This window comes from Xenopus tropicalis, chromosome 3, assembly GCF_000004195.4.
Source record: "Xenopus tropicalis strain Nigerian chromosome 3, UCB_Xtro_10.0, whole genome shotgun sequence".
NCBI classification, from domain to species: domain Eukaryota; kingdom Metazoa; phylum Chordata; class Amphibia; order Anura; family Pipidae; genus Xenopus; species Xenopus tropicalis.
Window position 1 is genome coordinate 99,879,061 of NC_030679.2, and position 13,145 is coordinate 99,892,205.

Sequence of the window (13,145 nt, forward strand, 5' to 3'; positions counted from 1 at the left end):
CAGTAGATAGTTCGCGTTTATATTATTCCTACCAAAGTGCATAACTTTGCACTTGTCAACATTGAACCTCATTTTCCAGTTTGCTGCCCAGTTTTCCAATTTTGTCAAATCGCTCTGCAAAGCAGCAGCATCCTGCATGGAACTTATAGTTTTGCACAATTTAGTGTCATCAGCAAAAATAGAAACAGTACTGTCTATGCCCTCCTCCAGGTCATCAATAAACAAGTTAAAAAGCAAAGGACCAAAGACTGACCCCTGCGGTACTCCACTAACCACACTGGCCCAATTAGAAAATGTTCCATTTACCACCACTCTTTGTACTCTATCCTTCAGCCAGTTCTCTATCCAATTACAAATATTATGTTCTAGGCCAATATTCCTCAATTTGATCATTAACCTTCTGTGAGGTACTGTATCAAACGCTTTAGCAAAATCTAAGTAGATGACATCAACTGCCATTCCAGCATCAAGGTTCCTGCTCACCTCCTCATAAAAGGCGACTAAATTAGTCTGGCAAGATCTGTTACGCATAAAACCATGCTGGCACAAACTAATAGTATTGTGAACTGCAATGTATTCAACTATCCTATCCCTTATTACCCCTTCCAGAAGCTTTCCTACAACTGATGTCAGACTAACAGGCCTATAGTTTTCAGGCTGAGAACGAGATCCATTTTAAATAATGGCACCACATTAGCAATTCGCCAGTCTCTCGGCACCATGCCAAACCTCAACGAATCCTGAAAAATTATGTGAAGAGGCTTGGCAATCACAGCGCTCAGCTCATTTAATACCCTGGGATGAATCCCATCCGGTCCTGGACCTTTGTTTACCTTTACATGTTCAAGTCTCTTTTGAATTTCCTCCTGAGTGACCCACGCGTCAGTAGCTAAATTACTAGAACTGGGTATATTAAAAGGGAAGCCTTCATTAGGTGGCTCCTCAGATGTATAGACAGATGAAAAATAAGAGTTCAAAATTTCTGCTTTTTCCCCGTTCTCATCAACCAACGTACCCCCCCGTGATAATAAAGTTCCCACCCCTTCTTGCTTCATTTTTTTACTATTCACATAATTAAAAAATAATTTGGGATTCTTTTTACTCCTAGCTGCAATATCCCTTTCCATCTCTATTTTAGCTTGCCTGATAGCTTTTTTGCATGCTTTATTTGCTTCCTTGTACCTGATGAAAGTTTCTGCTGTCCCAGCTAACTTGAATGCTTTAAAAGCACGTTTTTTATTACCAACCTCGACCCTAACCTTTTTATTCAGCCATAAAAGGTTTTGCTTTGCGATGCCTCTCCTTGCTTACAAGGGGAATATACTGTTGTGTATACCTGCAAAGCAATGTTTTAAAGATGTTCCAGTTTCCTTCTGTGTCTAACCCCATGAAAAGCCTTTCCCAGTTGACACATTGCAGAGATGCCCTTATACTGGCAAAGTCTGCACGTCTAAAATTGAGCGTTTTAGTTACTCCCTTATAGAGCTGTCTCTGTAGCATTATCTCAAAGGAGACCATGTTGTGATCACTTTGTGATTATTTAAGGAGTAAAGAACATTATAATTATTTTAAAATAAGAAGCAGTATTCTCAAAATTAACTATGGTGGTTAACAGGGCTGTGGAGTCGGTAGATAAATTCTCCGACTCCGACTCCTCTGTTTTTAATATGCTAATGTATTTTATACATTCACTGAAGGAAAGGAAGGAGACATACATGTCATTTAACCACAGAACTACTGGCTCTGCATTGGGCTTTATTCTTATAGCAGATAATTAATTATGACTGTTTGTGAATTGGGACATTTAAACTTGCTTTATTTATTTTTTTTATTCCCATTTAAATTTAGTAGGAGTCAGTGTCGGTTCATTTTTTGCCGACTCCAGGTACCCAAAATTGCCTCCGACTCGGATTCCTCGATTCCGACTCCACAGCCCTGGTGGCCAAACAGCCTTCCTCAACCAAAGCTACTTTCTGTGCATTTTATTGGATAACAATCTGTAAGATGCTGGTACTGTCCTAAAGAGTGTCCTAAGTCAAAATTGCTGTAGTATACTGAATTACCTTTGGAGGCCATGTCTTGAGAATACCCCCTGCCCCTTGTTTGGCCTTTCCTTTTTTTCATCTTCCATCTTGATCATACAAGTTAACATTTCCAATCCCACCTGCTGGCATCAGTGTCTACCAAATGCAGCACAATTTTTTAAAGAGTATCAAGGGGTAATCAGCGTTCCTATACAGAAAGATCCTGTTCTTTTTTTGTAGAATACAGAAATAAGTCTTTTTAACTATTCTTGATTATTTCATTATTTCCACATAATCTGGAAAATATACCATGCCCAGTAAAGCAATTTTAAAGGGGACATACTATGGAAATAAGAATATGCCAGTGCATACTCCTCTAAATATAGAAGGAATGTGCTGAGAAAAGTTGTGTTCCGGACTGATTTATTGACAATTTGGCTTAATCCATATTAGTCCCGCCCATATGTTTCACTTCCTGCTAGCTCGTTTCCCAGGCAATGCAGAGGAGCCAATGGCACTTAGCAGTGTAGGATAGGAACCAGTCAGCAACTTGGTGGACCTAATATGGAACTGGAGCCTGTCTTTTCTTGTGTACAGTGGCTTGCTAAAGTATTCGGCCCCCTTGAACTTTTCCACATTTTGTCACATTACAGCCACAAACATGAATCAATTTTATTGGAATTCCACGTGAAAGAACAATACAAAGTGGTGTACACGTGAGAAGTGGAACGAAAATCATACACGATTCCAAACATTTTTTACAAATAAATAACTGCAAAGTGGGATGTGCGTAATTATTCAGCCCCCTGAGTCAATACTTTGTAGAACCACCTTTTGCTGCAATTACAGCTGCCAGTCTTTTAGGGTATGTCTCTACCAGCTTTGCACATCTAGAGACTGAAATCCTTGCCCATTCTTCTTTGCAAAACAGCTCCAGCTCAGTCAGATTAGATGGACAGCGTTTGTGACCAGCAGTTTTCAGATCTTGCCACAGATTCTCGATTGGATTTAGATCTGGACTTTGACTGGGCCATTCTAACACATGGATATGTTTTGTTTTAAACCATTCCATTGTTGCCCTGGCTTTATGTTTAGGGTCGTTGTCCTGCTGGAAGGTGAACCTCCGCCACAGTCTCAAGTCTTTTGCAGACTCCAAGAGGTTTTCTTTCAAGATTGCCCTGTATTTGGCTCCATCCATCTTCCCATCAACTCTGACCAGCTTCCCTGTCCCTGCTGAAGAGAAGCACCCCCAGAGCATGATGCTGCCACCACCATATTTGACAGTGGGGATGGTGTGTTCAGAGTGATGTGCAGTGTTAGTTTTCCGCCACACATAGCATTTTGCATTTTGGCCAAAAAGTTCCATTTTGGTCTCATCTGACCAGAGCACCTTCTTCCACATGTTTGCTGTGTCCCCCACATGGCTTGTGGCAAACTGCAAACGGGACTTCTTATGGTTTTCTGTTAACAATGGCTTTCTTCTTACCACTCTTCCATAAAGGCCAACTTTGTGCAGTGCACGACAAATAGTTGTTCTATGGACAGATTCCCCCACCTGAGCTGTAGATCTCTGCAGCTCGTCCAGAGTCACCATGGGCCTCTTGCCTGCATTTCTGATCAGCGCTCTCCTTGTTCGGCCTGTGAGTTTAGGTGGACAGCCTTGTCTTGGTATGTTTACAGTTGTGCCATACTCCTTCCATTTCTGAATGATCGCTTGAACAGTCCTCCGTGGGATGTTCAAGGCTTTGGAAATCTTTTTGTAGCCTAAGCCTGCTTTAAATTTCTCAATAACTTTATCCCTGACCTGTCTGGTGTGTTCTTTGGACTTCATGGTGTTGTTGCTCCCAATATTCTCTTAAACAACCTCTGAGGCCGTCACAGAGCAGCTGTATTTGTACTGACATTAGATTACACACAGGTGCACTCTATTTAGTCATTAGCACTCATCAGGCAATGTCTATGGGCAACTGACTGCAATCAGACCAAAGGGGGCTGAATAATTACGCACATCCCACTTTGCAGTTATTTATTTGTAAAAAATGTTTGGAATCATGTATGATTTTCGTTCCACTTCTCACGTGTACACCACTTTGTATTGGTGTTTCACGTGGAATTCCAATAAAATTGGTTCATGTTTGTGGCTGTAATGTGACAAAATAAGGAAAAGTTCAAGGGGGCCGAATACTTTTGCAAGCCACTGTATATGAAGGGCTGTGATCTACTATCCTCCTCCTACTGTGCACTCACAGAAACGCTGCATTGAGTTCTCTGTCAAAAGATTTGTTGTGTCCGTTTTCCTGTGCCAGAGACATGCAGCACTCTCCTCTCTCCTGCTCCACTCAAGAATGCTAAGAACTCACTCTTAGGAATGTGGATCTGAGCCAATCAGCAGGAAGCTTCCTCATAGTCTTACAAACTGAGCATGTACATCAGTCTGGTTCTCAGTGCAGGAGTGAGGCATTAATGGAACTTTATTTACACAGCTCAGCGTTTTTTCTTCCTGTTTGGCTTCTGATCATCTGAACAGGTGAAATACTGGGAAACTTAAGGGCACTTTTGAGAGAACTGAAGGTATGCCTGCAGCTTGAGATTAACTCTTTATTAGCCTTTCCTTCTCCTTTAAGTATGTTTTTTCAATACCAGTAGTTAAAAAGAGAGTCTATTCTGTAAAGTCACTCCCAGACAAAAAAAAAAATGGCCAGCCAATTACTTAATTCAGGTGAAATGTATCAGGACATTGTGCAAAGTTGAAAATGCACAGCCCACCAATCAGTGGAATGTTGAAATTCACACGTGGCCACACATGATACAATGTGGATATCAGAGTGATACAATGGTATATCATTACCCCATGCGTTGATAAAAAGACATCTACCATAGCAAAATGGTTTCCCTCTTTGGCAATGCAGGCTAATAGAGCCCACACTCAGGTTAAGGGAAACAATACTATTTTGTCTAGCCCCTGATCTCATCTGCCACTAAACTCCCCATCCACAGATCCTGTATGGATTCCATAGTTCTGCATATTTTTGTGTCATTGGTATACACATTATTGCTTTTACTGACTTACTCAAAGTGATTAATGAACAGGCTAAATAAAAGTGGAGCCAATACAGAGACTTTTACCTCACAACCTTACACTAGGGTGGCCAGAAGTCCTCCTTTAGGAAGGACAGTCCTGCTTTTCCATACACTGTCCTCTATCCCTCAAGCAGGATGGTAATTTGTCCTTTTTGGGGCTTGTCTATATAAGGAATTATATTATACCTTACTTATACTAAAAGAGTGGGAACTGAAGGCCACAATTCACCCAAGTATATTGTTTTACATAATTTTACTCGTTATAAAAACATGTTTGATTTAGGTTAAATGTTCAGCCTTATGACTTAGTAGTTTGTGTATATTGGTTATTATAATATATTCAATTAAAAATGTATATTCCAAAGTAGTATGAAAGCACCAGCATAGCAACAGTTGGTGCAGGTAGCACTTTAACCTGTAGACAAGTTAGGATTTGTGTTATCACCAATATGTACAAAGTTTTTATTACAGCTTATTTTCTATATATTTTTTTTAATGTCAAAAGGCAAGCATTACAAATATGTTGTGTCATTTTTCTCTATCTGAAAGGCAACATAGTTAATCCTCACCCCACCCAAATGACTATCATTTCAGTTCTCACACATACAAGGGTGGAGGACAGACCAACCCACTTACCAGTACTTCCTGAAAGACAGAAAGCATTTCTGTGCTACTCCACCCCTCCAGCCAACTCTGTCAGTGCTAGATAGGATTGTGTTGGGGGTTAATGAATCAGTTACATTTAGTTCACTGTTTGCATTATGGGGGAGGAAAAAAAGACATCACAGAAAGAATGGTTCTATTCCTGTTGGAAAACTTAAAGGTTCCAAAACAGAACAACAGAGGTAATTCCCAGACTTTGTCTGATAGACTTCCAAATCTCCAAAACCCGGGTTTCTGTTTTAGATATTCTAGTAAATTTACACAGCTGTCATATTGGCAGTGCTATGACAAATGAAATGCCTGCATTTTCTTATATGAATAATTTGTGCCAGTTTCTAAATTTGCATCTGGTTAGCAAAGGCATGAGGAAGGAACAACATGTAACACATTTCTAACCAGTACCAGGTTCTAATGTCTCTGCAACATACTATTAGCTTTAAAAGCATGCTTAGAAATAATCCAGAGTTTGTGCCAAGCATTTTTTTTTTTTTTTTAACTGCAGCTGCTTGGTTGATGCATTTATCTGTATATATCTGCCTTCAAAGAGAATATTTATTACATCTCAGACTTTCTACCCCCATTCACACCAGCTTTCTGGGTCCAAGTGCAAACCCACTTCATACGACCACCTGTTTGCGCTGATCAGCAGAAATTGTACACAGGTATATATAATTTGCAGCTAATGTGTGACCATAATGTGTGACCATATACTTAAAGACCCACTCATTATATAAATGTTTTATCTATAAAGCAAATACCAATCCAATGACTTAGCCAATAGGTCATCCAGTGACTCCATGAAAGATCAAAAGGAGATCACTGGCCAAGCAGATTCCTGTTTTGACTAATCAGATGTTTTTGTTTTTTTTGTTTTTTAAAAATTCAATCCAAGCAAAGGCCACGATGATTAAAACTGTCCCATGTGTTTATTATGTGTCTACTATATATAAAACTATATGCAAGGTGAGCTCATATTATTCAACCTATCTTTCCATACCTATAATGGTGCATATGACAACACCCATTAAAAATGAACAACATGAGCTCTTAGCTAAGCCACAGGAACAAATTATTTACTGTAAGGGCAGTAACATTAATGAATTCCCTGCCAAATGAGTCGGTAATGAGTGATTCACTGGTTGTATTTAATAATGAGGGTGTCACTCCTGCAATAAAGACATTTATTATAATTTTAAAAAAATCATTAATGACTGATCCATGGACTTATGTAATTTTCTCCTTTGTGATGTGCCTAACTAGGTGTATGACCTGTTACACTGTCCCATTTACGAATACAGGTACTAAATTACAGTTATCTATAGCATTGCATGCAATTAAATGTCTGCTTTTATAATATAACCTGTAATAAACGGAGCAAAACAAACTGCCATTTGGGTTCCCTATAGGAGCTGCAAATTAGTCTAACATTGTTTACTTTTAAACAGGATTTTGCTGTCACAGGTTTACAGAGCAAATACATCTAGTCTTCCAAAATATTTTGTATAATAAAAACACCAACTTCAGCAACTGTCAAATACCCAAATACACATTATTTCCTATAGTTATTTGTAAATGTATTTGCATTTAAAAGTATTTGTGTATCCCTTTCTGTTCTCTGTGCTTACTCCTGGTTTTAAAACAATGTAAAGTTGCATAGAATTACATTGTGTGTTGATGATAGAAAAGGTTTTTTTTTTTGGAGTTTTTTGGGTTTTTTTTAATCGATTTAGCCTTACTGTTTAACTCATAAAATCTAGAAAACTACAAATAAAAATTAAGACAAAGCAGACTTTTCCTACAGCTACTTTTTCAACATTAGGACTATAACTAACTGCAAAGCTGCGAGAAAAAAAAAAGATGGCACTACACACACTAGTGAAAGATAAGGGTCTCAAAGACCATGAGAATTTGTTATGTATGTATGTATGTATGTATGTATATATATATATATATATATATATATATATATATATATATATATATATATATAGATATTACACGAGAAAGGAGACTGCCGGCACTCACGAAACAACACACTTTGGTTGCCTGGGTGCAGTGTTCGATCAGCATGTACAGAAGAAATCCAGAAGCCGCACTCACAGGTCTTAAGTTGAAAAACGAAATCTTTATTGCCAGGAGAGTGAACTAACGTTTCGGCTGTTACACCAGCCTTTGTCAAAGTTAAAACTACCAGAACAAACAGCCATAAATAGAGTGAGTGGCGGGAAATTGAACAAGACGTGAAAAAAACCCCGTGTGTGACGTGTGCATTATTCGGGACGTGTGCCTTGACGTGACCAACCCACAACAAAAACACAAATCTTTAATGTTTAAAGATTATGTGTTTTTGTTGTGGGTTGGTCACGTCAAGGCACACGTCCGAATAATGCACACGTCACACACGGGGTTTTTTTCACGTCTTGTTCAATTTCCCGCCATTCACTGTATTTATGGCTGTTTGTACTGGTAGTTTTAACTTTGACAAAGGCTGGTGTAACAGCCGAAACGTTAGTTCACTCTCCTGGCAATAAAGATTTCTTTTTTCAACTTAAGACCTGTGAGTGCGGCTTCTGGATTTCTTCTATATATATATTACATATATACACACACACACATACATATTTGGGGGTTTTTTTTTTTTTTCCTTCAAATTATGTGCAGGCTATAACTATCATGTTTTGAGTTACCCGTAATCAGTAGTTTCACAAAGGATCTTTGTAAAAGCAGTAGGAAAGGGAGAGTGACCCAAAAATTTCCATTTTACTAAAATGTAATTTTGTCTGAGGGACAATAACTGTTATAATTTGTTTAAAACTAAGAAAAAACTGACATTGTTACTTCTGCATCTCAAGTCTTTTATATTTACAGTTTTAAAAGAAAAAACTTGCCACTGATTTAATTTTTATGACCTATACAGACAATGAAGCAGAACTTAATTATGCACAAAGAAATTCTTGTCTTAATGGCTAAAAGCCCAATAGTATTCAGATAAAGAGAAAGCAGTAAGCTGATTAATGAGACTGACAAGGCCTTTATTAAAATGATTGGGGTCACAGCAGCTATTCTGGGTGTCTGCACTAGGCGAGTTTATGAAGGTTCATTGTGATGAAAAGAAATGTGTTGCTCTCTGCAAAGTGGCCAAGTTTTAGCTGCTGAAACAAACCATCTTTGTTACTTTAAGTAAAAAAAACACAAAAGGACATCCATCAAAACACCAAGCTATAAACAAAATGCATATAAAGTTTGTCAATTTGCACAATTTTTTTTTCAAGGTCGGGGGCTACTGATCTGCTACAGCACTTTACCTTTGGAAAAAATATTGTATCCCAGTTAAAAGTCCTATTACAGTATTGTCACTTTTTCATCAGGATGTTGATAGTTGTCATTTAATAATTGCAATTGGAAAAAGAAACTATTAAACAGGATCGGACTGGGCCGCCGGGAAAAATCCCGGTGGGCCCCAGCGGCCCAGTCCGACCTTTGCCGGCGCTCCCCCTACTGACTGTTCCTCCCCGACGCGTTCAATTTATATGTGCTCGGGGAGGACGTCAGGCGGGGGCCCTGCGGGGGGTTAGGGGGCCCCGCCGGGGCACCTGCAGGGCCCCTGGGGCGGGAGCCCCGGTGGGCCCTGCACCCCCCAGTCCGACCCTGCTATTAAATGTAAAATATTGCAAATCAATATTTATTTATTTATTGCATTGGTTAGTTTTAAAGCGTTTTATTGCTTTATAGCTTTCTCACCACCAGAGCATGCATACATTTATCTCTTTTTCCAAGACTCCAGTGATGAGCTTATTAAGAAATGTTAAGAAATGTTATACATGATCACATTTCGGTAGGACAGTTTGACCATTTTTCAACATCCTATCTGCCTGAGTATGCATGCCGGATCACGGTGGCATATCCAATTGAAGATTTTTTTTAATTCTATTACATGTATACTGCAGTTGGCCAGTCCAGCCTGAAAAGGTCATCTGCCAATGCAAACTTTAGGGGAATAGAGATGTCTGAGCATGAGTCATGGCACAGCATCTACTTGTATTGTAGGCCAAACTGAATAATATATGGTGTTGGTTTCACTCTGAGCTAAAAATTATAATTAATTTCAATAATGGCACCTTTATTAAATCTCCCTATAGATCTGCTATGGTCCCTGTCTGTATTCGAAATAACGGGTCGGTGTCCTTATGGTCCTTGTCGAAAAAAACAGCCATGCAGTCCCACAAGCAAAGATAGGCTTCAGTTCCCTATTCGGTCTAGCTAGCTGCCAATTGGTTCCTGTTCTACAGTGCAGTGTGCTCCTGTCCCCCTTGCATAGCCTGGGAAAGGGGGCAGCATTAAAGGGACAGTAACATCAAAAAATGAAAGTGTATAAAAGTAATTACTATATAATGTAATGCTGCCCTGTACTGGTACAACTGGTGTGTTTTCCTTAGAAAGACTACTATAGTTTATATAAATAAAGCTTCTGTGTAGCCATGGGGGCAGCCATTTACAGGAGAAAAGGCACAGGCACATAGCAGATAACAGATAAAACCCCAATATATTCTACAAAGCTTATCTGTTATCTGCTATGTGCCTGTGCCTTTTCTCCTTTTTCCCAACTTCAATGGCTGCCCCCATGTTGACATAGCAGCTCATTTATATAAACTATAGTAGCGTTTCTGTTGCAAACTTACCAGTTTTACTAGCACAGGGCAATTATACATTACATTTTAATTACTGTAAAACACTTTCATTTTTTTGTGTTACTGTTCCTTTAAGTGGAACACATGGGTAGGAGTAGTAGGTTCAATAAATCAGCCTGAAAAACATCCCTGCTATATTTTAATACACTGCAACCTTGGTTTTTTTTTGTGTTTTACACAATATGTCCCCTTTAAAAGTAACATTGAACAACTATTAAGCAAGCAATCTGTCATAAACTATGGGTTGCAATCAGCAGTGTCCCACCGAAGACTTTATTTTTCAGCCTACCTTCCCATGCACAAGACACTGCCAGAATGGCCAGAGTTCCTCCTTTTCTTGGGTTATAGAGACTCAAACATTGGTTTGTGCATTGTATATACATAAGCACTATTTACCTAGATAACACAGTGTTCTGTTGTGGGTTGTTTAAGGGCTCTGGCACACGGGGAGATTAGTCACCCGTGATAAATCTCCCTGTTCGCGACTAATCTCCCCAAAATGCTATCCCACCGGTAAAAATGTAAATCATCGGTGGGATTGGCATACGCGGCAGCACAATCTCAGTGAAATCACGGAAGTTGCCTTGAGAGGAACTCATTTAATAACAAGTGTTTGGATAACACCATCACAGAGCAGCACTAGGCTATCAATATATCTTAACAAGCGCTTTCTCTGTGTCTTTTTTTTTTTTTTTTTTTTTTAAATAGATATATTTAAGAAGTATATATATTTTATATAATGTGTTACATTTATAAGTTTCTTATTTCCAATTGTACATCTTTAAAATAAAGTGTGATATTTTATTGCAAAAACCTATTTTTCTGTGTTGAGACAACATAAGGAAATAATAATCATGTAATTGCAGTACACTTTGCACTTACCTGAGCAACTTGAGATGAGCCCTGCATCGTAGCTGCAGCTCTCCTTATCCCCTCCCGTGGTGGGCTAGAAATGCAGTCCTTTAACTGTAGAGTCGATTTAATCATTTTTACATCATCATACTTTTTACCTCTGCTTGGCAAAGTGGATGAAAGGTAGGATATGCTGTCTGGTTCATCTGCATTAGTGTTTTTTTCCTTCTGATTCTGCAAGGATCCATAAACTTTGCTCTGGGCATTATCAAGCAGAGAGGGCTGAGAAACAAGGCTCCCTGTTGTGTTCTGTCTCTTAAAGGACATTTTGTAGTACTGAGTGAGTGATTTTTGCGGGCAGATTTTGGAGGGTTTCAGTAAATGTTCATTTGACTTTCCCAAACTTTTACTGAACTCATTTAAATATTCTGAATTACTTTGAAGGCCAAATGGAAATGCACTGTCAACACTTCTTGCCCTTTTGCGGTCTTCTGGATGAATTCTGTTTCGTTTGGCAGACCTACCTCTCCTCTGCATGGAAATATTCCTATCAAACTTTTCAATCAACTCATCTACTCCCAAAATACAGTCAGTGTCAATGTCACGACCTGTTCCTGGTACGAAAGGAATATACCTTCTGTTTTCATGACGGTTCACATTATCTGCATACAAAGCATCTTCTTGTTCATCGAGCAAAAATTTCTGAAAAGACTGAGAAGTTGCAGTTGAGGATCCAGATGATCTACGTGAGCGCGATCCTTCAACTGCACCTGCAGAATCCTGTCTCCTAAACTGAAGAACATCTGGCCTTGATTTTTTGGCCTCCACATAAGCAGTTGAGTGTTTACTAGACAGTGAACCGTTACTTGATGAGAAAGACTCTGAGGTAGAAGTATCACCTGGGCTGCTTAAAATGCTTTTGTTATCCACTGATATTTTGCTTTGGATGTCTTGCTTAGTTGTTTGATTAAGTGATGCTTCCTTGTCTTCGTATTTTGGTGTATCCACATATTTGATACTCGAATATGTAGCTGAAATCCCCTTATTACAGGAACCAGAAAGTTTATGATTTTTCTTTGGTTCCTCTACAGCAGGTATTTTGCATTGATTATTGGGCAAATTGTCTTCATTTCGTCTGTGTTCATCTGGATCATATGGTTTTAAAAGTTCTGGATGCTTCTGGAAATTTAGCAAGTTTGATTGTTTTACAGTTCTACCTTTGAATCCATTTCCAGAATTTATATACTGTGTTTTATTTGTATTGCGAACAGATGCTTCAAATGGATTTTCAGGAAATGAGTTTTCACTGGATATAACTGCAGGCCTTTTTAAGGACTGGGAACAACGGTCTGATGAGTAGTCATTTTCTGACAAATGTCCTTCTTTATTATTTAAAACAATGTAGGGGTGACCATCTATTCCCTGGACCCTAATACTTACACCATAAGTGCCTTCTTTAATATTGTGTGAATTTCTAAGCTTTTGAGGCCGTTCATCACTTCTTTGGTGGAGAACACCACAGTCCTGTTGAATATATCTTAAACCATCAAAGCGTGAATCCATTTTATCGATTACGTGTCAGCTGAAAAACAGAGGAGGACATTATTACAAATTTTCCTATGCAATGAACTGTGTTGTCAAGAGGGCAATCTCTTAAACAGGATCACTGAAGGGGTGATCAGAGGAAAATAAATTGTATAAGGGTGACTGTATTTAGGCAGCTAGGCTTGCTGCCCTTAAATCAAATGTAGCACTTTGAAAAACAAAAAATGGCATCACCAGGATACTGGGTCATGGGCTTGGCACTGCAAATATAATGAAACTGGGTTGAATTTAT

At 38.8% G+C, this 13,145-nt stretch overlaps 1 protein-coding gene across 3 annotated transcripts in view; it reads right to left on the reverse strand.

Moving 5' to 3' along the window:
- The window catches only part of cgnl1 (cingulin-like 1), a 68,795-nt gene that overhangs the window by 40,039 nt on the left and 15,611 nt on the right, over positions 1–13,145 (reverse strand). For all 3 annotated transcript variants that reach the window (XM_018092419.2, XM_018092417.2, XM_018092418.2), the window contains exon 2: positions 11,339–12,890. In XM_018092419.2, the coding sequence (XP_017947908.2) occupies positions 11,339–12,871 (1,533 nt within the window). In that variant the 5' untranslated portion in view covers positions 12,872–12,890. The remainder of the gene's footprint in view (positions 1–11,338; positions 12,891–13,145) is intronic.